The 26,159-nt window shown below is 44.5% G+C and overlaps 1 protein-coding gene across 1 annotated transcript in view; it reads left to right on the forward strand.

The window, feature by feature from the left end:
• Positions 1 to 26,159, forward strand: part of GTF3C1 (general transcription factor IIIC subunit 1) — a 395,149-nt gene that overhangs the window by 158,725 nt on the left and 210,265 nt on the right. Inside the window, exons 15-16 of the mRNA XM_073633018.1 lie at positions 12,123 to 12,437; positions 20,694 to 20,839. Coding sequence (XP_073489119.1) covers positions 12,123 to 12,437; positions 20,694 to 20,839 — 461 coding nt within the window. The remainder of the gene's footprint in view (positions 1 to 12,122; positions 12,438 to 20,693; positions 20,840 to 26,159) is intronic.

Raw genomic sequence — 26,159 nt, forward strand, 5'->3', positions numbered from 1 at the left:
ACTCCTTCGCAGGATCAGGCAGGAAAGGAAGTCGGTACTTCTGGTGGCCCCCGCTTGGCCCAGAAGGACTTGGTATGCAGAAATCGTAAGGATGACGGTGGGTTCCCCGTGGTTCCTACCGGCACGCCCAGACCTGTTATCTCAAGGTCCAGTGTTCCATCCTGCCTTACAAACGCTAAATTTCACGGTTTGGCTATTGAGACCCATGTTCTAAAGAGTCGTGGGCTTTCAGGTCCTGTCATATCTACCTTGATTAATGCAAGGAAGCCAGCTTCCAGGATGATTTATCATAGTCTGGAAAGCTTATGTATCCTGGTGTGAATCCAGAGGTTGGCATCCCAGGAAATATGTCATAGGTAGAATTCTTGATTTTCTACAATTAGGATTAGAGATGAAGCTGGCCTTGAGTACCATCAAGGGCCAGGTCTCGGCTTTATCAGTATTATTTCAACGGCCACTTGCTTCGCATTCTTTGGTCCGAAACTTTATGCAGGGGGTGATGCGTCTTAATCCTCTGGTTAAAGCGCCCCTAAACCCCTGGGACTTGAACTTGGTCCTGGCTGTGTTACAGAAACAGCCTTTTGAACCAATAAGTCAGATTCCTTTGGTCTTGTTGACAAGGAAGTTAATTTTTCTGGTGGCCATCTCTTCTGCTAGAAGAGTTTCAGAATTAGCAGCCCTTTCCTGTAAGGAGCCTTATTTGATTATACACAAGGATGGAGTGGTACTGCGCCCTCATCCTAGTTTTTTACCGAAGGTGGTTTCTGATTTTCATTTAAACCAAGACATTGTTCTGCCTTCCTTTTTTCCAGATCCTTGTTCTCTGGAAGAGAAATCTCTACATTCGTTGGATGTAGTAAGAGCAGTTAAGGCCTATCTCGGGGCAACTGCTCAGATCCGCAAGACGGATGTTTTGTTTGTGCTGCCAGAGGGTTCCAATAGAGGACAGGCAGCGTCAAAAGCTACCATTTCTAAATGGATTTGACAATTGATCATTCAAGCTTACGGTTTGAAACAGAAGATTCCTCCGTTTCAGATCAGGGCACATGCCACAAGGGCTATTGGTGCTTCTTGGGCAGTGCATCACCGGGCCTCTATGGCTCAAATCTGCAAGGCCGCAACCTGGTCTTCAGTTCATACATTCACCAGATTCTATCAGGTGGATGTGAGAAGGCATGAGGATATCGCCTTTGGGCGTAGTGTGCTGCAGGCAGCGGTACAGGGTCCTCAGGTCTGATTGCACCCTACTTGGTCGTGGTCCCCCCCCTCAGGTAGCATTGCTCTGGGACATCCCATCAGTAATTACTGAGGCTCTGTGTCCCATGATGTTCAAGAAAGAAAATAGGATTTTTTAAAACAGCTTAGCTGTAAAATCCTTTTCTTTCGAAGGACATCACGGGACACAGAGGTCCCGCCCCTCTTCTAATACACTATATTGCTTGGCTACAAAACTGAGGTATCCCTGCAAGGGGAGGGATTATATAGGGGGTTGAACTTCCTGATAGGGTGTGCCAGTGTCCAATCACCAGTGATACCCTATATAACCCATCAGTAATTACTGAGGCTCTGTGTCCCGTGATGTCCTTCGAAAGAAAAGGATTTTACAGGTAAGCTGATTTAAAAAATCCTATTTTTTCTCCCAATTTTCGTCAATCCACAGAGACAAAAGTGCAAATTGGGGTATTATACATATTACTGTCCAAAAAGTGACTCTAGTGATGATAATCCTGATCAGAAGAGGGTGACGGGCTCACCTCCAACAGTGTTACCACACACTTAAGTTTGGTCCGCATAAGCAGTTGAACCACTACTGGGCTCTAAGTGAACCTGGCTCAGCAGGATCCCACAGGAAAATCCAGGGAAGTTGTCCTCAATTTTAAAACAAGAACGAGGCTGGATAGTGCATTATCGCTAGTTTAAAAATGTATTTAGAAAACATAACATCAGGGTACTCACACATTTTAGGTGCTTCCAGCACACCAAAACTATAAAAGCATTAAGCATAGGATTCCTCTCCAAATGACTTCCAAACTTGTATGTGTGAGCAGCTTGTACAAACAAGCATGTATCCAAGCTCCTCCTGGCAGAGGTGTTTTGGCAGAAAAACCACTTGACGCTTGTAGGCACGTTTAGACACATCAAGCGCTTGTCTGTTAATTCAGTTCATTGTGCAGAATAATAATTATAAGCACTAAACACGCCAAACTTTTTTCTGCCAAAATGCTACTGCGCCTGGATGCACTTGCAGTGGGGTTTTTTTTGGGCATCTAGGAGAGATGGCCAAACGTCCAGCTTGCATAAGGCCTAATATTACATGACAGCTCTGTTTTGCCCTTATGGAACATCACAGTCACCCAATCGTTATACTTCTTTCACAGCTTTGCAACTGCCACTTTTTTAAATGTCTAGACAAAACTTTTTTCAGTTTTGGATCGAGTAAAGATAACATAGAAGTTAGAACCTTTTCAGTTCTTTACTGCTATCCTTGGCTTCTTGGGAAGGTTAACACTTAGGCACTAGGGATGAGCCCGATGTTCGAGTCAAACGTAAGTTCGACTCGAACATCGGGTGTTCACCTGTTCGCCGAATAGCGAACAATTTAGGGTGTTCGAGGCAAATTCGAAAGCCGTGGAACACCCTTTAAAAGTCTATGGGAGAAATCAAAAGTGCTAATTTTAAAGGCTTATATGCATGGTATTGTCATAAAAGTTTTTGGGAACCTGGGTCCTGCCCCAGGGGACATGTATCAATGCAAAAAAAAAGTTTTAAAAACGGCCATTTTTTTCGGGAGCAGTGATTTTAATAATGCTTAAAGTGAAACAATAAAAGTGTAATATTCCTTTAAATTTCGTACCTGGGGGGTGTCTATAGTATGCCTGTAAAGTGGCGCATGTTTCCCGTGTTTAGAACAGTCAGAGAGCAAAATTACATTTCTAAAGGAAAAAGTTATTTAAAAGTACTCACGGCTATAATGAATTGTTGGTCCCGGCAATACACATAGAAGTTTACTGATAAAAACAGCATGGGATTGCCCCACAGGGGAACCCCGAACCAAAATATAAAAAAAAATGGTGTTGGGGTCCCCCTCAAAACCCATACCAGACCCTTCAGGTCCAGTATGGATTTTAAGGGGAACCCCGCGCCAAAATTTACAAAACAATGGCGTGGGGTCCCCCCCAAAAATCCATACCAGACCCTTATCCAAGCACGCAACCTGGCAGGCCACAGGAAAATAGGGGGGACGAGAGAGTGCCCCCCCTCCTGAACCGTACCAGGCCACATGCCCTCAACATTGGGAGGGTGCTTTGGGGTAGCCCCCCAAAGCACCTTGTCCCCATGTTGATGGGGGAGAAGGCTAAGTGGAGAGTGGTGGATGAAGGGCGCGTGATCAAGCTTACATCAAAACATATAAAATTTATTTCGGAGGAAATAAAGAGCAAATAAAAGCAGTTGAATAATACCAATACTACGTATCATGCAAACAGGTGACAAAATATAAAAAACATGAAAAATTAAAAATGGGTTAGGAATATCATGAGCCCATGTTGAGGCAAGTATTTAGAGTTGGCTAACGCGTTTCGAGGATGACCTCTTCATCAGAGCCTATTTTAGAACCAGGGTGCAGTCTCTATATGCCAGTAGGCCAAAAGTATGTACATCATCTTGATGGCTAGTTGGAAAAAGCGGCCTGAAATGGAAGATGCGATTTTCTGTGTTCCATACCAGTCCACGTTCAAGCGTTCTATGTGATAGTAGATGGTGTGTAGGTTCTCCTTTAAGTTAGTAGATAAATGGTTATGGGGTGGCGTGAACCTGTCTCTGGCTGGGTGGAGGGGAGATCTTTTGACTTGTAAACTCCTGGTGGGGTGCTGTCCAAAAAATGGAGGATGGAGGAGGGTGAAGGTCTCACGAGAGAATGCTGCAGCCGTGTGTGTCCGCAGCAGTCACTCAGTCTCAGGTGAAGGACTTCACCTGAGACTGAGAGACAGGTTCACGCCACCCCATAACCATTTATCTACTAACTTAAAGGAGAACCTACACACCATCTACTATCACATAGAACGCTTGAACGTGGACTGGTATGGAACACAGAAAATCGCATCTTCCATTTCAGGCCGCTTTTTCCAACTAGCCATCAAGATGATGTACATACTTTTGGCCTACTGGCATATAGAGACTGCACCCTGGTTCTAAAATAGGCTCTGATGAAGAGGTCATCCTCGAAACGCGTTAGCCAACTCTAAATACTTGCCTCAACATGGGCTCATGATATTCCTAACCCATTTTTAATTTTTCATGTTTTTTATATTTTGTCACCTGTTTGCATGATACGTAGTATTGGTATTATTCAACTGCTTTTATTTGCTCTTTATTTCCTCCGAAATAAATTTTATATGTTTTGATGTAAGCTTGATCATGCGCCCTTCATCCACCACTCTCCACTTAGCCTTACCTGACCACCCCGGGGTCACTCTCTGGGCAGCGGGACAAGCAATACCATCTCTTCAAGCTGTGCTACAGTTTACAATACTACCCTTTTCAAAACCAAATCAGACCCTCACAAGCGCAGGAGTAATTTTTCCTCATCCACAATCGATGGGGGAGAAGGGCCTCATCCCCACAACCCTTGCCCCGTGGTTGTGGGGGTCTGCGGGCGGGGGGGCTTATTGGAATCTGGAACCATTTTCACACATTTTTTGTTTAATGGTAGGGGTACATTTGTACCCCGTTACCATTTCACACGGGGGGGCCGGGATCTGGGGGTCCCCTTGTTAAAGGGGGCTTCCAGATTCCGATAAGCCCCCCGCCCGCCGACCCCCACAACCACCGGGCAAGGGTTGTGGGGATGATAGGCCCTTCTCCCCATCAACATAGGGACAAGGTGCTTTGGGGGGCTACCCCAAAGCCCTCTCCCAATGTTGAGGGCATGTGGCCTCCTTTCCTGTGGCCTGCCAGGTTGCATGCTCGGATAAGGGTCTGGTATGGATTTTGGGGGGACCCCACGCCAATTTTTTTCCAAATTTTGGCGTGGGGTTCCCCTTAAAATCAGGTCTGGTATGGATTTTGAGGGGTACCCCCACGCCATTTTTTTTTTTTTTTTTTTTTTTTTTAATTTCGGCGCGGGGTTCCCCTTAATATCCGTACCAGACTTTAAGGGCCTGGTATGGAATTTGGGGGGGACCCCCACACTTTTTTTTTTTTTTTTTTTTTTTTAATTTTGGTTCAGGGAATCCCATGCCGTTTTTATTAATGAACTTTTATGTGTATTGCCGGGACCAACAATTCATTATAGCCGCGAGTACTTTTAAATTACTTTTTCCTTATCGTCTTTCAGGACAGCACTTGAGAGAGTGACTCCACCCCTTGCCAACAGGAAACACCTCTTCCACCAAACTTTAAAAGGAGGCTCCTTTCCACACATTGTCAGTTTTTGTGTTTCCTCAGGAGGGAACACTTCGTGGGAGGTCAGGGCTCTCAGGTGCTGTCCTGGGAGCTCAGGTTTCCTGGATTTCCATCAAACACTTTTTTACCTCATGAGAGCTGTTCCTCCCATTCCACAGCTGAGGTGAAGTGCTGCTGGCTGGGCTCCCTCTCCCTCTTCATATGGGCTCAGGGTGAGTCCGACTGTCGTGGGCATCGCTCCTAGGCGGCGGCAAGACAGGCGGTGGCCGTTTACTATATTTTTTTCTCAGGTCCACCGCCTGTTGCTTATTGCACCACCGCCATCTTGGGGATGGCAGCGGGGCTCCATCCGCCGGAAGTGAGGCATCCGGAGGGGGCGGCGCCCACGGAACAGGCGTGCGGCGTCATTTCCGCCGGAAATCGCAGAGGGAAAGGGAAGGAACGGGGCTGGTGCTTATTTAGCGGTTCTGGTCCGGTGCACTGGCGCTATTGGAGTCCGGAACCGGCGTTTAGCCACACAAACACAGCAAGCGCTCCTCGATGGAATCGATGGCGGCAGCGAGTGGGACAGGCACAGGCACCAGCAAGGCCCAGGGTAAGGTGCAGTTGTATACTGTCTTCCTTGTACTGTGGGGTCTCTCTCTCTCTCTCTCTATCTCCCCCCCCCCCCCCGGTGGCAGGGGCCTGTCTGGGCACATAAAGCAGTTAGCTCTTACTGTGCACCTGTGGTGAGCATCCTTGGGTATAGGACAGGTTGTCTCACTGGGATGGTTTCTTCTTTTGTCTCATGGCAGGCCAAGAGCTCTGATCCAGTGGCAAAAAGAAAATGTCCTTCATGTAAATCCAAGCTACCTGAAGGATGGAAGAAGACGTTATGTCAAGCTTGTATTGATTTGCTAGTTAAAGAAGAAGCTTCTTCAGCTTGCAGCGACTTGATTGCATCGGTTAAAAAGGAACTTGATGCGACTATTCAATCATTTCGCTCTTCCCTAGCAAACCCATCCCTGAGTCAGCCTACTACCTCACAGTCCTCCCAAGGCTCACTTATAGTCCCGGCGATGGAGACTGAGGCATCTCCTACCCCAGAGGGACATTCCCCCTCTCAATCTGAGGATTCTGATGAGGGTGAGGAAGGAGAAAATTTACCTTCAAGATTTAAATTGTCTTTAGAACAGGTAGATGGCCTGTTAAAAGCAATTTATACCACACTGGGTCTGGAGGAGGAAAGAAAGGAGTTATCTCTGCATGATGAAATGTATGCAGGGCTTAGCGAGCACAAAAATCGCAATTTCCCAGTACACTCTGTTATTTCTGAAGCTATTAAGAAAGAGTGGGCAGAGCCAGAGAGAGAGCCTTTCTTTCCCAAAGCCTTAAAAAGGCGTTTCCCTTTTGATGAAGATCCAGCGGCGGTTTGGAACAAAAACCCCAAACTAGATGCCGCGTTTTCCCAGGTCTCGAGGTCTACAGATTTGGCATTTGAGGACATGGGGGTGTTGAGAGATCCCATGGATAAAAGGATGGACCAGCTACTAAAGAGGGCTTGGCAATCCATCATGGGAAATCTTAAACCTACTATGGCAACTACAGTGGTATCCAGAAATATGGAGTTCTGGTTAGAGCAACTTAAGGCCCATATCTCAGCAGACTCACCAAAACAAGAAATTTTGGATTCATTTTCAACTCTGTCTGCCGCTGTCGCATTTATATCTGATGCTTCAGCGGAATCAATTAAAATGACAGCTAGATCTGCTGCCCTAGCCAACGCAGCCAGAGGGGCTCTGTGGTTGAAAACTTGGCCGGGGGACGCGGCATCCAAAAACAAGCTGTGTGGGATACCGTTCCTGGGTGACTTGCTTTTTGGACCTGATTTAGATGCGGTTCTAGATAGAACTGCTGATAAAAAGAAGTCTTTTCCCATCAAAAAGAAAAAGCAGCCAGTTAAACGTTTTTTTCGTTCCCAAAGGGCTCAAGAACAAACCAAACCCCAGGAGAAAAGAAAAAATTGGGCATCGCAGAAGGGTAAAGGCAAAAGAAATGTCCTTTTCCATCCTCCTGCAGCCTCCGGTAAAGCACAATGACTTGTGCGTACCAGTGGGGGGAAGGCTTCAAAGTTTCCTTCCCCTTTGGGCCAGCATGACAGAAAGTCTATATATTTTGGACATGCTGTCCCAAGGTTACAGGGTAGAGTTTTCGGATCGCCCGCCAGAAAGATTCTTTGTAACAAACCTACCAAGGGATCTAACAAAGGCTCTGGCCATGAAGAACCTTTTAAAGGATCTGAGGCACCAGAGGGTAGTGATACCAGTATCCCCAACAGGGTCAGGGTTTCTATTCACACATCTTTCTGATAGAAAACCATCCGGAAACTTCCGTCTTATCCTCAACCTAAAACCCCTGAACAAGTCAGTCCTATACAAAAAGTTTTGTATGGACTCAATTTTCACGGTCAGAAACATTCTGACAAAAGATTGTTTTATGGCATCAATCGATCTGAGGGATGCTTATCTTCATATTCCTGTAGCACCTCAGTCCCAGAAGTTCCTGAGGTTTGCGGTGAATATGGGCAAGGAGATTATACATCTTCAGTTCAGGGCCCTTCCCTTCGGCCTGTCGTCAGCTCCTCGTATTTTTACGAAGATAATGGCGGAAGCTCTCGCCCCTCTTCGACTCCAGGGGATTGCGGTAATTCCATATCTGGACGACCTCCTCTTTTTTGCCCCATCCAGGGAAAAGTTGCAGGAGGATTTGAACAGATCCCGCAGTCATTTGGAGTCACTAGGGTGGATAGTAAATGTTCAAAAATCAAATTTCATCCCAGCTCAGCAAGTACTGTTTCTGGGTTATTTGATAGATTCAGTGGAGCAAAAGATTTTTCTCCCAGAAGAGAAAAAGATCAAGGTCCAAAGGGTAATAACGGCACTGCAAACAAATCAACTGATTTCAGTCCGAAAGGTTATGTCGGCTCTGGGGACATTAACCTCTTCAATGCCAGCCATCTAATGGGCAAGGCTGCATTTCAGGACTCTCCAGAGGTTCCTTCTAAGGACATGGAACCACAGGACGGAGAGTTTCGATACAAAAGTAAAGATTCCCACCAGAGTCAAACGTTCACTTTGGTGGTGGAAAAGTCAGGTGGTACTGCAAAGAGGTCTTCTTTGGTCTTTTCCGACCGGGAAAGTGGTCACAACAGACGCCAGTTTGCAGGGATGGGGGGCCCACATGGGTCAGGCCTTAGCACAGGGAACATGGTCCCAGTTCGAGGCCCAAAGATCCTCAAATTGGAGAGAGCTGAAGGCAGTTGCCCTAGCATTAGCTTTCTTCTCTCAAAACCTCATAGGTTGCCATGTCCAGATTTTGTCGGACAATGGCACGGCCATAGCCTACCTGAACAAACAGGGAGGCACAAGAAGCAGGGCCCTTCACTTACTGTCAGTAGAGATTCTGGAGTGGGCGGAGAACCACTTACTATCTCTATCCGCAGTCCATCTAAAAGGCACATTGAACGAAGTAGCGGATTATCTGAGCCGACAAAAAGTTCAGGAATCAGAGTGGAGTCTGAACAGGAAGGTGTTTGCATTAATCACCAGTGTTTGGGGCCTTCCGCAGGTAGATCTGTTTGCTTCAAAACAAAACACGCAGCTCCCGAATTTTTTTTCCCTTCAGAGAGACATTTACTCTCAGGGGATAGATGCTCTGGCACATCCGTGGGATTTTCACCTAGGGTATGCTTTTCCTCCATTCCGATTAATCCCTCTAGTGTTGAGGAAAATACTGAAAGAGAGAGTATCAATCATTTTGATTACTCCATATTGGCCAAAGAGAGCTTGGTTTTCCACGATTCTGCAGTTGGCAATCAAACCATGTTGGCATCTCCCGCTCAGTCAGGATCTGTTGATTCAGGGGCCAGTGCTTCATCCAGAGGTAGGCAGGTTAAAGCTCACTGCCTGGTATCTGAGGAGCAATTAATGAGAAGCAAAGGCTTTTCAGAACGTTTAACTGCTACGTTGCTTTCCAGTAGGAAAAAGGTAACCAGGGATATTTACGCCAAAGTATGGAAAGTCTATGTTTCTTTCTGTTATTCAGAACATAGGGGGGTTAAAGACCTAGTTTCAGTGCTGGAATTTTTGCAAAAAGGTGCAGACAAGAATCTGGCGGTCAGCACTCTTAAGGTGCAGGTGGCTGCCTTGGGAGTTTATCTGGAGAGATCCTTATCTTCAGAAACTCTGATCATGAGATTTTTCAAAGCACTTTCCAGGTCGAGACCGGTACCGGTGAAGCATTTCCCAAATTGGGATCTCTCGATGGTTCTGCAGGCTCTGGCAAAAGAACCATTTGAGCCTTTACAGGCCATATCCCTAAAGAATTTAACTTTGAAGACTATTTTTCTGGTCGCAATTACTTCAGCAAGAAGGATTAGTGAACTGCACGCCCTATCGGTAAAAGAGCCTTTTTTGTCAGTTTTTCCTGATAGAGTTGTCCTTAAAGTAGATCCGGGGTTTTTACCAAAAGTGGCAAGCTTTAGTAACAGGTCTCAGGAGATTACTCTACCAACCTTTTCTGCTAACCCTTCGGGTGCAAAGGAAGAGCAGTTTCACAATTTAGACGTAAGACGTATCCTATTACAGTATTTGGAAGTAACAGGAGGGTTTAGAGTTTCAGATTCATTATTTGTTCTTTTTTCTGGAAACAAGAAAGGCCAACAAGCATCAAAAGCATCATTGGCTAGATGGCTTAAGACAGCTATTTCTGTAGCCTATTCTCAAATGGGTTTATCTTCCCCGCTGGGAATTAGGGCTCATTCAACAAGAGCCCAGGCCACTACATGGGCAGAAAGAGCTGGTGCCACCCCAGATCAGATTTGTAAGGCGGCTACGTGGTCAAGCTACTTAACGTTTGTCCGTCATTACAGACTGGATCTCCTATCAGCAGGTGATCAGGCTTTTGGCAGAAAGGTTCTGCAGGCTGTGGTCCCTCCCTAGGGGGGTCAGTCTCTATTATCCTCTCAAGTGCTGTCCTGAAAGACGATAAGGGAAAATTCAAGTTAGACTTACCGGTAACTTGTTTTCCTTGAGTCTTTCAGGACAGCAGCATCCCGCCCTATTGTTTTTTTATATATATATACTGTGACTAATCATATCTCGATTATGTGTTCGTTTGGGGCCGGAGGTTCTCTACTACTACTGACAATGTGTGGAAAGGAGCCTCCTTTTAAAGTTTGGTGGAAGAGGTGTTTCCTGTTGGCAAGGGGAGGAGTCACTCTCTCAAGTGCTGTCCTGAAAGACTCAAGGAAAACAAGTTACCGGTAAGTCTAACTTGAATTTTTTCTTTTAGAAATGTCATTTTGCTCTCGGACTGTTCTAAACTCTGGAAACATGCGCCACTTTACAGGCATACTATAGACACCCCCAGGTTAGGGCTGGGAGATTTTCTTAAAAAAAAAAAAATCTTCGATTCTCTTAAAAAAAACTCGATTCACGATTCGAATCGAGTTTTTTTTTTTTTTTTTTTTTTTTTTTTTTGGAAATCACGCCGGTCCCGAGGCGCTGCGGGCATGAGCTTTTAGGCGAGGCCGCGGCTTCGGCCTAGTCCGCGCCGTCCGGCCGTAGCCGCGGACTAGGCCGAAGCCGCGGCCTCGCCTAAAAACTCATGCCCGCAGCGCCTCCGGACCGGCGCGGTGAAAAAAAAAAATCTAAAAAAATCGATTTGCTTAAATTTTGAATCGATTTGACCTCTCAACTCGATTCAAGATTTAAATCGATTTTTTTCCCAGCCCTACCCCAGGTACGAAATTTAAAGGAATATTACACTTTTATTATTTCACTTTAAGCATTAAAATCACTGCTCCCGAAAAAACGTCAGTTTTTAAAGTATTTTTTGCATTGATACATGTCCCCTGGGGCATGACTCAGGTCCCCAAACACTTTTTAAGACAATAACTTGCATATAAGCCTTTAAATTTAGCACTTTTGATTTTTCATGTTTGTGTCCCATAGACTTTAACGGTGTTTGCGCGCTCAAACAAATTTTTTGCCTGTTCGCATGTTCTGCTGCGAACTGAACATAGGGGTGTTCGGTTCATCTCTTTTGGGCACCTTTCACACATACGAACCGTTCAGGTCCGCCTGTCAATTTTTCAGGTGAACATGAACAGCCGCTCCATGTACCTCCTATGGCGCGATGGATGTCATCAATGACATGTCCATTGACATCCAATCCGCTAAATGCAGAAAATGGAAACCCTATTTTTCATCTATCGGATCGGATGAAAACGGACAAGCTTCTCTCTCTTTTCTAAAATCCCAGCCACATGGAAACCACATGGTACTTTGGCACCTTGTGTTTCTGTGAACAGGAAAATGTGCCACATTTTCCAATGCACAAGGGTGCCATTAAGAATTGATGTCATCCCCACACATCTGCTAAAAAGAAACATGTTTTTGTTGTGTTTGCCTGCGGGCGTGGGAACACTTGTGATTTATAAACCTTCTCACGCATGCAATGTGTGTACCTAGCATTAGAGAGAATTTCCCTTGCTTTCAACGGGGGCACAGCACTAAAAATATTGCAGGGATTCTAACCTTCCCCTAGTCCACAAAAAAAAAATAAAAACTCAGTGACCATGGTTTTGCTAGAAAAGATTTAAAGGATTACATAGGTGAACATGCATTTTAGGCTCATATATTAAATGTATAATATACTGGATTTTTTTTCCCCCACAGTTCCTGGACTTGGCCGCACTCTTGGCTATCTTCCAAAAATGCCACGCTTGAAAATAACTCACATCTATCTCTGGTATATTGTCTACGGTCACCCCTTGCTTAAGTTGCAGCAGCAGAAAACACCAGACAGCAAGCCATCCTCTAGTAATATGCAAGATAAAAAGTCTGAGAATGTAATGCCGCCACCTTGCCACCTTACAGACGGCTGTGCTGATGCGGACAATGCTTCAGACCCTGGTGTTGAAATCTGTAGTACAACTGCTAATATAGAAGAATGTACATCAAACACTGGAAAAGAGGAAAAAGCAGAACCTGGTACTTTATTTTTATTTTCCTGTATGGTAAATCATTAGCGGGTTTATCTTTTTTATGTGGATTTTTTATAGTTTATGGCAGGGATCCTCAAACTACGGCCCTCCAGCTGTTGCGGAACTACATATCCCATGAGGCATTGTAAAACTCTGACATTCACAGACATGGCTAGGCATGATGGGAATTGTAGTTCCTGAACAGCTGGAGGGCCATAGTTTGAAGACCCATGGTTTATGGTATTCTTTAAACCAACTGTAGTAGGGAATCATTTCTTAGGTGATGTATCCACGTGATATACATATACCCATAAGGCATGTGAAAGTGGCTGCTAATGAATGCCATATTTTTTTTTAATACAAATGCTTTTTATTGGAAGAACATATAAAAAAGCATTACATAGCCTGTAACAAGGATGTAGACATTAAGGACAGAGTATGTGATACAAGTGTTCATTACATTCTAAATGGTGCACATGGACCTTCTGGCCAATAATTTTCATTTAAGAGTCTATGCATACTATATATCAAACCATGTGAAAATGAATATAAGTGATGCATCCTATATAACTAAAACACTACACAAAAAAAGAAACAGTCATGACTAATCAAACCTAAAAGGTTTTATAACCTTTGTCACCAAGTAGAGAATCTAATAATGTAGTCAGTCTCCCAAGAAATTACCATAAGATGCCCAGTTCCCCCACTTCTGATCAAAGATATGCATAGTGTCAAATATTGTGTATTGAATGAGGTCCATTCGTTTAATAGCCTCCACTCTACGTAGCACCTGAGACCAAGGAACTGTAGGCGAGTGCCAGTTTAGTGCTATAGCCCACAAAATGGCACTGAAAAGTGTATGTGGGTAGGCGCTGAAACCTCTAGCAGTGGAGCAATGAGGAGGCACATCGGCAAGGTAAAAGGCAATCCTTGTCATTTGAGCTACCAAAGAGGCCGCCTGCTGCCAAACAGGTTTAAGGATAGGGCAACTCCAAAATATGTGGAGTAACGTACCTCTGTCAGGGCAACCTCTAAAGCAAACCTCTGAGACATTTGGAAAGAACTTGTGTAATTTGTTTGAGGTGAGGTACCACCTTGTGTGAAGTTTTACCACTGTTTCCTTAAAGTGGATGTAAACCCAATGTCATCCTTTCTAAACTACTGCCATAGGGGTTATCTATAAGGATATACATGCCTCCTGCATGTATCTTTACCTGTCAAATGTCTCCCCTCTGTCTGTTATGAGACCCGAAAAACTGCAGATTCTGTGGGTGGGTCTGTTGTCTGGAGCTCGGTGGGTGGAGTCGTGATGTCAGTAGACTCCCCGCCCACCTCTACACTCCCCTTGTCAATATGCATTTCTCCTGTGTATTAATTACACTGAACTTCTGCTATGATCTCTAACATCCAGTGAAAAGACAGGAAAGTAGCCACATGAATTTAGCATGCCAAATCATGCTGAGGTGTGGAACAGCCAATCATTGCAGAGCTGCTGAAGAAAGGAGTGGGGGTGGGAATTAAAAAAATAATGCATGTCTTAACCACTTGAGCCCCGGACCATTATGCTGCCTAAGGACCAGAGGTCTTTTTCCAATTTGGCACTGCGTCGCTTTAACTGCTAATTGCGCGGTTATGCAATGCTGTACCCAAACGAAATTTGCGTCCTTTTCTTCCCACAAATAGAGCTTTCTTTTGATGGTATTTGATCACTTCTGCAGTTTTTATTTTTTGCGCTATAAACGGAAAAAGACCGAAAATTTTGAAAAAAAATGATATTTTCTACTTTTTGTTATAAAAAAAATCCAATAAACTCAATTTTAGTCATACATTTAGGCCAAAATGTATTCGGCCACATGTCTTTGGTAAAAAAAATGTCAATAAGCGTATATTTATTGGTTTGCGCAAAAGTTATAGCGTCTACAAACTAGGGTACATTTTCTGGAATTTACACAGCTTTTAGTTTATGACTGCCTATGTCATTTCTTGAGGTGCTAAAATGGCAGGGCAGTACAAAACCCCCCCAAATGACCCCATTTTGGAAAGTAGACACCCCAAGGAAATTGCTGATAGGCATGTTGAACCCATTGAATATTTATTTTTTTTGTCCCAAGTGATTGAATAATGACAAAAAAAAAAAAAAAAAAAAATATTTACAAAAAGTTGTCACTAAATGATATATTGCTCACACAGGCCATGGGCCTATGTGGAATTGCACCCCAAAATATATTCAGCTACTTCTCCTGAGTACGGGGATACCACATGTGTGGGACTTTTTGGGAGCCTAGCCGCGTATGGGACCCCGAAAACCAATCACCGCCTTCAGGATTTCTAAGGGTGTAACTTTTTGATTTCACTCTTCACTGCCTATCACAGTTTCGGAGGCCATGGAATGCCCAGGTGGCACAACCCCCCCCCCCAAATGACCCCATTTTGGAAAGTAGACACCCCAAGCTATTTGCTGAGAGGCATATTGAGTCCATGGAATATTTTATATTTTGACACAAGTTGCGGGAAAGTGACACTTTTTTTTTTTTTTTTTTTTTTTTTTTTTGCACAAAGTTGTCACTAAATGATATATTGCTCACACAGGCCATGGGCCTATGTGGAATTGCACCCCAAAATACATTTAGCTGCTTCTCCTGAGTATAGAGATACCACATGTGTGGGACTTTTTGGGAGCCTAGCCGCGTACGGGGCCCCGAAAACCAATCACCGCCTTCAGCGTTTTTAAGGGCGTGAATTTTTGATTTTACTCTTCACTGCCTAACACCGTTTCGGAGGCCATGGAATGCCCAGGTGGCACAAAACCCCCCCAAATGACCCCATTTTGGAAAGTAGACACCCCAAGCTATTTGCTGAGAGGCATGGTGAGTATTTTGCAGCTCTCATTTGTTTTTGAAAATGAAGAAAGACAAGAAAAAACTTTTTTTTTTTTTCTTTTTTCAAATTTCAAAACTTTGTGACAAAAAGTGAGGTCTGCAAAATACTCACTATACCTCTCAGCAAATAGCTTGGGGTGTCTACTTTCCAAAATGGGGTCATTTGGGGGGGTTTTGTGCCACCTGGGCATTCCATGGCCTCCGAAACTGTGATAGGCAGTGAAGAGTGAAATCAAAAATTCACGCCCCTTAGAAAGCCTGAAGGCGGTGCTTGGTTTTCGGGGTCCCGTACACGGCTAGGCTCCCAAAAAGTCTCACACATATGGTATCCCCGTACTCAGGAGAAGCAGCAGAATGTATTTTGGGGTGTAATTTCACATATTCCCATGGCATGTTTGAGCAATATATCATTTAGTGACAACTTTGTGCAAAAAAAAAAAAAAAAAAAAAAAAATTTGTCTCTTTCCCGCAACTTGTGTCGCAATATAAAATATTCCATGGACTCGACATGCCTCTCAGCAAATAGCTTGGGGTGTCTACTTTCCAAAATGGGGTCATTTGGGGGGGTTTTGAACTGTCCTGGCATTTTATGCACAACATTTAGAAGCTTATGTCACACATCACCCACTCTTCTAACCACTTGAAGACAAAGCCCTTTCTGACACTTATTTTTTACATGAAAAAGTTTTTTTTTTTTGCAAGAAAATTACTTTGAACCCCCAAACATTATATATTTTTTTAAAGCAAATGCCCTACAGATTAAAATGGTGGGTGTTTCATTTTTTTTTTTCACACAGTATTTGCGCAGCGATTTTTCAAACGCATTTTTTGGGGAAAAAACACACTTTTTTAAATTTTAATGCACTAAAACACACTATATTGCCCAAATGTTTGATGAAATAAAAAAGATGATCTTAGACCGAGTACATGGATACCAAACATGACATGCTTTACAATTGCGCACAAATGTGCAGTGGCAACAAAATAAATACATTTTTAAAAGCCTTTAAAAGCCTTTACAGGTTACCACTTTAGATCTACAGAGGAGGTCTACTGCAAAAATTACTGCCCTCGATCTGACCTTCGCGGCGATACCTCACATGCATGGTGCAATTGCTGTTTACATTTGACGACAGACCGCCGCTTGCGTTCGCCTTAGCGCAAGAGCAGGGGGCGACAGGGGTGCTTTTTTTTTTTTTTTTTTTTTCTTTATTATTTTTTTGCTTTTTTATCTTATTTTTAAACTGTTCCTTTCATTTTTTTTTTTTTTAAAATCATTTTTATTGTTATCTCGGGGAATGTAAATATCCCCTATGATAGCAATAGGTAGTGACAGGTACTCTTTTTTGAAAAAATTGGGGTCTATTAGACCCTAGATCTCTCCTCTGCCCTCAAAGCATCTGACCACACCAAGATCGGTGTGATAAAATGCTTCCCCAATTTCCCAATGGCGCTATTTACATCCGGCGAAATCTAAGTCATAAAATGCTCGTAGCTTCCGGTTTCTTAGGCCATAGAGATGTTTGGAGCCACTCTTGTCTCTGATCAGCTCTATGGTCAGCTGGCTGAATCACCGGCTGCATTCTCAGGTTCCCTGTTGAGACAGGAGAGCCAGAGAAAAACACGGAAGACGGTGGGGGGGGGGGGCATTCCCTCCCACGGCTTGTAAAGGCAGTCTAGAGGCTAATTAGCCGCTAGGATTGCTTTTACATGAAAGCCGACCGCTGGCTGAAAAGAATGATACCAAGATGATACCTAAACCTGCAGGCATCATTCTGGTATAACCACTCAAAGTTGTGAATGGCGTACCTGAAGACAAAAAAATGGTTAACAATAAAGCACAGTAAACAATAAAGTATAAATAATTACATACCTGAAAAACAAACATGATAAAACATAATAACAATAACAATAACAATAAAACACTGCAGAATAGAATACAGTAAAAAAAGAGCAGAACAATAGAGAGAGAGAATAGAGAGAGAGAACAATAAAACGACAACTATTTTTTTTTATTTTATATATATTTTTTTTTTTTTTTACACTTTTTTTGTAACTAACTTTTATAACTGTAACCGGTTCCAGGTTCGGGTCTCTCAAAATGCGATGGCATCTTGGGAGACCCTGTGAAAGTGTGCCTAGTCTGTGCAATGCTGTACCCTACGCTAATACTCAACTAGTGTATGGTAGCGTTCAAAACATTCACCAATGCAAAGACCAGGATTGTCAGGACAGGAGGGACAATAATAGCGGGTGTCACGCCTATATCCGCGTTTGCTGCAGACACAACATCTTTTTGGGGGGGTTCGTTGGGTAGGGGTACTCGGGAGCACATAAAAATGCCTCTCATGCAGCCGACTGCATTTCGTTGGGGGATGTGAATGGGGGAAGTACGGGCGCTGCAGAAGTGGTGGGTTCCCAATTAGGATTGGCGAATGCAGCAGGAAGGGCACTATGGGCACGACGGGCCTGTGTTTGTCTTTTTGGTGGCAGCGGGACACTACTTGTGCTTGTCACCTCACCAGCTTGAACTGCACTTATGGGACTCGCCACGTCACCAAGTGTTACTGCAGTGCTGGTTTGACTACGACCGGGGTGTACTAGGCCGCTGGCGCTTGCCAGTTCACCAAAACGCTACCAAAAAAACTGTTAGCGATCGCAGGGATCAGGCCTGACTCTGCGAACGCTGCAGTTATGCGTTTAGTGTTTTGTAAGTGACAGTGATCGATCGATACTGCACTTGGGTGGGCTGGGCTGGGCCGGGCGGAGGGGCAAAACGCAGGTGCTAGCAGGTATCTGGGCTGATCCCGCTAACACTGCGTTTTTGGGAACCCTAAACTGCTGGGGACGCCAGTATAGATCTGATCGGATCAGATATTGATCAGTTCAGATACTATACCACTAAGGGAGGTGTACAGTGCGTGCGTGGGTGTTAGCGCTACTGGCACTAACCTGACGCTGCCTGGGGCTGGTGCTTGCCATTTCACCAAAATGCTACCAAAAAAACTGTTAGCGATCGCAGGGATCAGGCCTGACTCTGCGAACGCTGCAGTTATGCGTTTAGTGTTTTGTAAGTGACAGTGATCGATCGATACTGCACTTGGGTGGGCTGGGCGGAGGGGCAAAACGCAGGTGCTAGCGGGTATCTGGGCTGATCCCGCTAACACTGTGTTTTTGGGAACCCTAAACTGCTGGGGACGCTAGTATAGATCTGATCAGATCAGATATTGATCCGATCAGATACTATACCACTAAGGGAGGCGCATGCTGCGTGCGTGGGTGTTAGCGGTACTGGCGCTAATCTGACGCTGCCTGGGGCGACGCATATCACCGCCGGGCGATCAGGGGGCTAAACCTTTATTAGGTAATAAACGGCGGGTGCCCTGACACTATAAAAAATAAACGAACTAACCTGCGTCACCCGTAACGGTTATACGGTGATCAGTGGTGAAAGGGTTAACTAGGGGGCAATCAAGGGGTTAAAACATTTATTAGGTAGTATATGGGGGTCCCTGTCACTATAAAACGCTGACGGCGAACCTAAATATTTACCTCACTAACTAGCGTCACCAGCGACACTAATACAGCGATCAGAAAAATGATCGCTTAGCGACACTGGTGACAGGGGGTGATCAAGGGGTTAAAACTTTATTAGGGGGGGTTAGGGGGGTACCCTAGACCTAAAGGGGGGTAATACTCACTGTCCCAACACTGTAACTGTCACAAACTGACACTATGCAGTAATCAGAAAAAAAAAAAAAAAAAAAAACCTGCTGGTGTCAGTTTGTGACAGGGGGGGGGGGGGTGATTGGGGGGGGATCGGGGGGCGATCGGGGGGGGGATCGGGGTGTTTTGTATGCCTGGCATGTTCTACTGTGTGTGTGTGTGTGTGTGTGTGTGTGTGTGTGTGTGTGTGTGTGTGTGTTGTGCACTCACATTGATGTCTTCTCCCCTCGGCGCTGGAACGGAAACTACCGAGCCGAGGGAAGATGACATCATTTCCTTTGCTGCTGTTTAGCATACAGCAGCAAAGGAGTGTTCCCATTGGCCGGCGGCGATCGCGAGGGGGGGCCACGAACGGATGGCCTCCCCCTCATCTCGGATCGCCGGGGAACAGAACGGGACCGCTTCGGGCACCGGGGGGGGTCCGATCGGACCCCCCACCCGCGAGAGGCAAATCACGTACATGTACGTGATTTTGCCTGCCCGTGCCGCCTTGCCGACGTAAATCGGCGTTAGGCGGTCCTTCAGTGGTTAAGCTAGTGCACGAGATATGTAAATCACCTGTCACTCACAGCAAGGGGGAGGATTTGACAGTTTTTCTCTGTTTTGTCAAGATTTATCTCACTGAACAATAAAAGAGGATTGCTCAGAGCTGGATTAACTCTCTGTGGCAAGACTGGGCTCCAATGATAGGAAATCTTATACTCTACATTATGACATAAAAAAAATAAAAAAAAAATAAAAATAAAAAATTTCGGGTTTACATCCACTTTAATTGTCATGGAAGGAGTGCATTTCTGCATATTTAACTGCATTTCTGTCCAATCATCTGAAGAAAACTCCTGCACTATCGGTTTCCCACCTCGTCATGGCCGAGGATTTCTCAGGTAAGAATATCCCGTTTAGGTAGCTATAGATTCTTGAAATTACCCCTCTATCTCTAAAAAAAATTATAACAAGTTGATTCCTAGGGTTAGAAATGGGGTCTAGCGTTAACGGAATATAGGCACCTGAAGAAAAGTGATCTGTAGATATTTATAGAATTCAGACCTAGGAATTTCATATTGTTGCAGGTATGAAAAACAACAGAAATTTGATCCAGGCGTTAAGGACTTAAGTGTAGTTAAAGCGGACATGCAGTTGTTTTTTCAACTTTCCATCTGTTAAATCTTCTACCCTTGTTGTTTTAACTTTAAAAAAAAATCTGCCAGTAAAAACAGCCCACTTCCTGTTTCTTGTCTGGTAAAAAGCCTAGGTTTAGAAGCACACGATCTGTCATCTCTCCTCTGACAGCACAGGGGTTTGTGTGTTTACACACACAAACCCCCGTGCTGCCGCTCGTGCACGCGATCGCGCCTGCCGGCCATGCGCATCGGGTCCCCTGCTGTGCAGCGCGCCCTCTGGTGGCTCTCCTGGGCAAAACCGTATATGTACGGGATTTCGCCCAGGAGAGCCATACTGCCGCAGTATATCTGCATGAGCCGGTCACCAGTTAAAGGGATAAAACAAGGGGAAATGTATGTTCATACATATTGCACTGAATTACTGCATGTTGCTGTTGGTTTGGAATATGGAATGCTTTGTACATACGCCTTTTTGGGAGCCTGCTGTCAGTCATTACTAAACTTATCTTGCAATACTTTCTAAATTATTTCTTTTAGTATATATTGATGAAGAGTCTTGGAAAAGGTGTGTGCCTCCTGCCTCTCTTCACTCTGACTTTGGACCTGGTTGGGTGGTTGTTAGTGACATCCTGCTCTGTTTGCCCCTTTCAGTCTTCATCCAAGTAGTTCAAGTCAGCTACAAGGTAATATATATTAAATACATTACAATTATATTTTTATCATAATAAACAGACCAAATAGCAGTGACTGGAAATAATATATCTTCAGGATAAAACAAAATATAACTGACATTCCAGCCAAATCATTTACTACAACCCAATAGAAATAATAACACATTTTATAATTATGAAACTACTGTAACCTTTTAGCTTGGATCCTCTTATAACTGGGTTTAAGTTCTGTTACATAGTAGGTGAGGTTGAAAAAAGACACAAGTCCATCAAGTCCAACCTATGTGTGATTATTATATGTCAGTATTACATTGTATATCCCTGTATGTTTCACTATCCATTCTAATTTTAATGAGTGGCCACGTGTCTTGTTAAACTCCCTTCCGCTAAAAAGTTTTATCCCTATCGTGGGGTCACCAGTATGGTATTTTTAACCACTTCCGGACCGCCGCTCGCCGATGTATGTCCAAACTTTGAAGGGGGATATCGTCGTTATGGCAGCAGCTAGTTGCCATAACCCCGGTATCACTGTTTTCATGTGGTGGTGGTCCGCTTTCTGATAAAAGTTGTCCCTGCGGCGGATTCGCCGCGAGATCACTTTTATCAGTGGCGATCGTGTCCATCTCCCTTCTGTGCCTGGAGACGAGTGAGGCTAAGATGGCGCCCACTCGTCTTCATGACACTGCTGGGTGGAAGTGACATCAAAATGTCACTTCCGCCCACGCCTCTTAAAGGCATATTTTTTTCAATGTCATTTTTTTAAATTACTTCTTTTTTTTTTTTTTATTGCATTTTAGTGTAAATATGAGATCTGAGGTCTTTTTGACCCCAGATCTCATATTTAAGAGGTCCTGTCATGCTTTTTTCTATTACAAGGGATGTTTACATTCCTTGTAATAGGAATAAAAGTGACACAATTTTTTTTTTTTTTTAAACGGTGTAAAAATAAATAAAATAATGTAAAATAAATAATAAAAATTAAAATAAAAAAAAAAAAAAAAAAAACCCCCGTCTCGATGAGCTCACGCGCAGAAGCGAACGCATACGCGAGTAGCGCCCGCATATGAAAACGGTGGTCAAACCACACATGTGAGGTATCACCGCGACCGGTAGCGCAAGAGCAATCATTTTAGCCCTAGACGACCTCTGTAACGCAAAACATGCAACCTGTAGAATTTTTTAAACGTCGCCTATGGAGATTTTTGAGGGTAAAAGTTTGACGCCATTCCACGAGCGGCGCAATTTTGAAGCGTGACATGTTGGGTATCAATTTACTTGGCGTAACATTATATTTCACAATATTAAAAAAATTAGGCTAACTTTACTGTTGTCTTATTTTTTTATTCAAAAAGTGAATTTTTTCCAAAAAAAAGTGCGCTTATAAGACCGCTGCGCAAATACGGTGCAAAAAAAAAGTATTGCAACAACCGCAATTTTATTCTCTAGGGTGTTGGAAAAAAAAAAAACATATATAATGTTTGGGGGTTCTAAGTAATTTTCTAGCAAAAAACCTGTTTTAAACATGTGAACACCTAAAATCCAAAACGAGGCTGGTCCTTAAGTGGTTAAATTGAAATCATATCCCCTCTCAAGCCTCTCTTCTCCAGAGAATACGGTCAGTGCTCGCAACCTTTCTTCATAACTAATATCCTCCAGACCCTTTATTAGTTTTGTTGCCCTTTTTTGTACTCGCTCCATTTCCAGTACATCCTTCCTGAGGACTGGTGCCCAAAACTGGACGGCATACTCCAGATTTATCGCTTTATCCCTGGAGTTAATCGCTTTATCCCTTTTTAATGCATGCCAATATTCTGTTTGCTTTGTTAGCAGCAGCTTGGCATTGCAATGCCATTACTTAGCCTATCATCTACTAGGACCCCCAGGTCCTTTTCATCCTAGATTCACCCAGAGGTTCTCCCCCTAGTGTAGATTGCATTCATATTTTTGCCACCCAAATGCATTATTTTAAATTTTTCTACATTAAACCTCATTTACCATGTAGTTAGTTGCCCACCCCATTAACTTGCTCAGGTCTTCTTGCAAGGTTTCCACATCCTGCAGAGAAGTTATTGTCCTGCTTGGCTTACTATCGTCTGCAAATACAGAGATTGAACTGTTTACCCCATCCTCCAGGTCGTTTATGAACACATTAAATAGGATTGGTCCTAGCACAGAACACTGTGGGACCCCACTACTCACCCCTGACCATTCAGAGTATTCCCCATTTATCACCACCCTCTGAACTCGCCCTTGTAGCCAGTTTTTAATCCATGTACTCGCCCTATGGTCCATGCCAACTGACCTTATTTTGTACAGTAAACTTTTATGGAGAACTGTGTCAAATGCTTTTGCAAAATCCAGATACACCACGTCTATGGGGCCTTCCTTTTTATCTAGATGGGACCTCACCTCCTCATAGAAGGTTAATAGATTGGTTTGACAAGAATGATTCTTCGTGAATCAATGGTGATTACCGTTTTCATTACTAGAATCTTGTATATAGTCCCTTATCATCCCCTCCCAAGAGTTTGCATACTGTTGATGATAGGCTAACTGGTCTGGGATGTATTTTGGGCCCTTTTTAATTATTAGTGCTACATTGGCTTTTCTCCAATCTGCTGGTACCATTCCAGTCAGTAGACTGTCAGTAAAAATTAGGAACAATGGTCTGGCAATTATTTGACTGAGTTCCCTAAGTAACCTCGGGTGCAAGCCATCTGGTCCCGGTGATTTATTAATGTTAAGTTTCCCAGGTCTAATTCTTTTTTTTTTTCTTTTTTTAACAGATGTTTATTGAAATCAAATCAGCATTACACTTTCAAAGCTTTAGACAGAAATACACATTAATGTTACAAAGGTTCAACAGGAGTTTTAACTCACGTCTGGGGTTCTGCTCACAGAGCAGAGAAGTGAATGCAGGTAGCAGATATAGTTTACCTATCATCAACTCGAAAGTAGCATAAATCTAGGATCTCCAGATTCTATACCCCATCCTCATCCCACAGAAAATGTTGAATCTATCAATACTAAGGGGGGGGGGGGTAGACACAAATATATTATTTATTAACTCTCATACCCCCCCAGGTATATATGATCATAATCCGCCATTTAGCATCTATCCATCCTGACCAAACTTTATAAAACTTCGCTGGGCATTGTCTGCTCTGATAGGTGAGCCTATAAAGTGGGAGCGCCGAGTTTATGGAACGTGACCATGATTCTTTCGTGGGCGGTCTTCTGATTTCCATTGAAGGATTTCCCTCCTGGCATAAAACAGACGGTCAAGCAAAGTTTGATGTATCTGTCTCCCTGTTCCTCCTCCAGGTGACCCAGTGGGAGGGTCAGGGGGTCAAGCGGGACCAGCATTCCACACGCCTCAGTCAGGGTATCAGCCACCGCCTTCCAGTAGGGCTGAAGTTTAGGGCATGACCAGACCATGTGCCAGAAGGATCCTACCTCCACTTTACTCCTAGGGCATAGCGGGTCTCGTTGAGGGAAGATACAAGCCAATCTCAGCGGTGTGTAATAGGCCCTGTGGATAAATTTTAGCTGGATAAATCTATCTTTTGCCGCTATCATGGAAGGGATGAACTCAGTTACGCATTCCTCCCATACCTCGTCATCAAGAGCTGGGATGTCCGCCCTCCATTTATCGAACGACTGGGTCAGTTTAGTGTCATAGGCTCTTGTCAGGTACATGTATAAGGAGGAAAGGGGCCTCCCCATGACAGTAGAAGTCAAGAGACGCTCCACGAAGTCCAACTCCAAGGTTACGGTTAGCGGGAATTGAGCCCCAAAGGCGTGTCTCAATTGCCAGTATCTGAACTCCCAGGACTTAGGGATTGAGTATATGGATCTCAGTTCGGGGAAGGTCAGCAGCTTATTATCCTTGGTGATGTGCTTCATGGTTAGGATGCCTTTCCGTGCCCACAAGGAGGGCTCTGGCAAGGTGTGGAAATGGGGAAGCATTGGGTTGCTCCACAGTGGCATGTGGGGGGAAACGTGAAAGGGCTTCTTGTAGATTGCTCTGGATTCCTGCCAGACCCTTACAGTAGTTTGCATAGGGGTAGTCATAAATGGGGAGGACTGTCTCCCACGGAAGACAAGATTGCTGAGAGCAACGTACGATCCCAGTGTGGCCTCTAGGGTAAACGCCAGGTCCTGTCTGGGCTGTGAGAACCACCACCGGACGATGACGAGCACAGCGGCCCAATAGTAGATCTGAAAATAAGGGAGCGCCAGTCCTCCACCCGAAAGTGGAAGATAGAGGATGTGTCTTCCCTTGAGGGCCTTCCAGCCCAGACAAACGCGATTAGGATCCCCTCCAGTCTCTTGAAAAAGTTCTTGGGAAGATGGATCGGGGTGTTTCTAAAGAAATGGAAAAACTTGGGCAGGAAGATCATTTTTAGTAAGTTAACCCTGCCTACTGGTGTAAAGGGGAGAGTGCGCCAGGTGTTGCATTTGGTAGTGACCTGTTCCGTTAAGGGGTGTATATTGTGCGTCGCATACTCTATTATTTTATTGGTGATTTTATCCCTAAATATTCAAAATCCTCAACCCACTGGAGCTGCGTCTGAGTGTCGGGATATGTAGTCAAGGAGTGTAGAGGAAAGAGCATTGATTTGTCCCAGTTGATGCATATACCAGAGAGTTCACTAAACTGATTAAATAAGGACGGTCCTGCGAAGCGAAGTGGATGCATCTGCTAGATAGAGCAGGGTATCATCAGCATAGAGGGAGATTTTTTCTTCAATGATCCCTACCCCTATACCTCTTATCTCTCTGTCTGCTCTAATGAGGGCGGTCAGGGGTTCCATCGCCAGGGTAAATAGGCCCGGAGACAGGGGACATCCTTGTCTCGTCCCACGTTTCAACGGAAATGGATCAGACAGACGGGTGTTTGTGTACACCCTGGCTTGCGGATTGGCATATAGCATTTTAATCCATTGTTGGAATTTAGGGCCCAAACCGAATTTGGAAAGGACTACCCACAGGTACCTCCACTCAACGGAGTCAAAGGCCTTCTCCGCGTCCAGAGAGGCCACCAACCTCCCATCCTCTTTGCCGGTTTTCTGCCGAGAAAGTTCCCCTCGGTGGATAAGGACCCCCCTCTACTGCGCAGGCGCAGCGCTTGCGTAGTAGGAGCCGGCGGAAATGGCCCTGTAGGTCCACTTGGATGGTGGGGCTTGAACCTGGACCCAAGGTGCAGGCACCGTGTACAGCTTCAGCTATTTTCGGCGGCTCCTAGTCGTTCTTACTGCGCAAGCGCTGCGCCTGCGCAGTACAGGGGGGTCCTTATCCGCCAGGGGAACTTTCTCGGCAAGACACCGGC

The sequence above is a fragment of the Aquarana catesbeiana genome, linkage group LG06, assembly GCF_042186555.1.
Source record: "Aquarana catesbeiana isolate 2022-GZ linkage group LG06, ASM4218655v1, whole genome shotgun sequence".
In the NCBI taxonomy this organism is placed as follows: domain Eukaryota; kingdom Metazoa; phylum Chordata; class Amphibia; order Anura; family Ranidae; genus Aquarana; species Aquarana catesbeiana.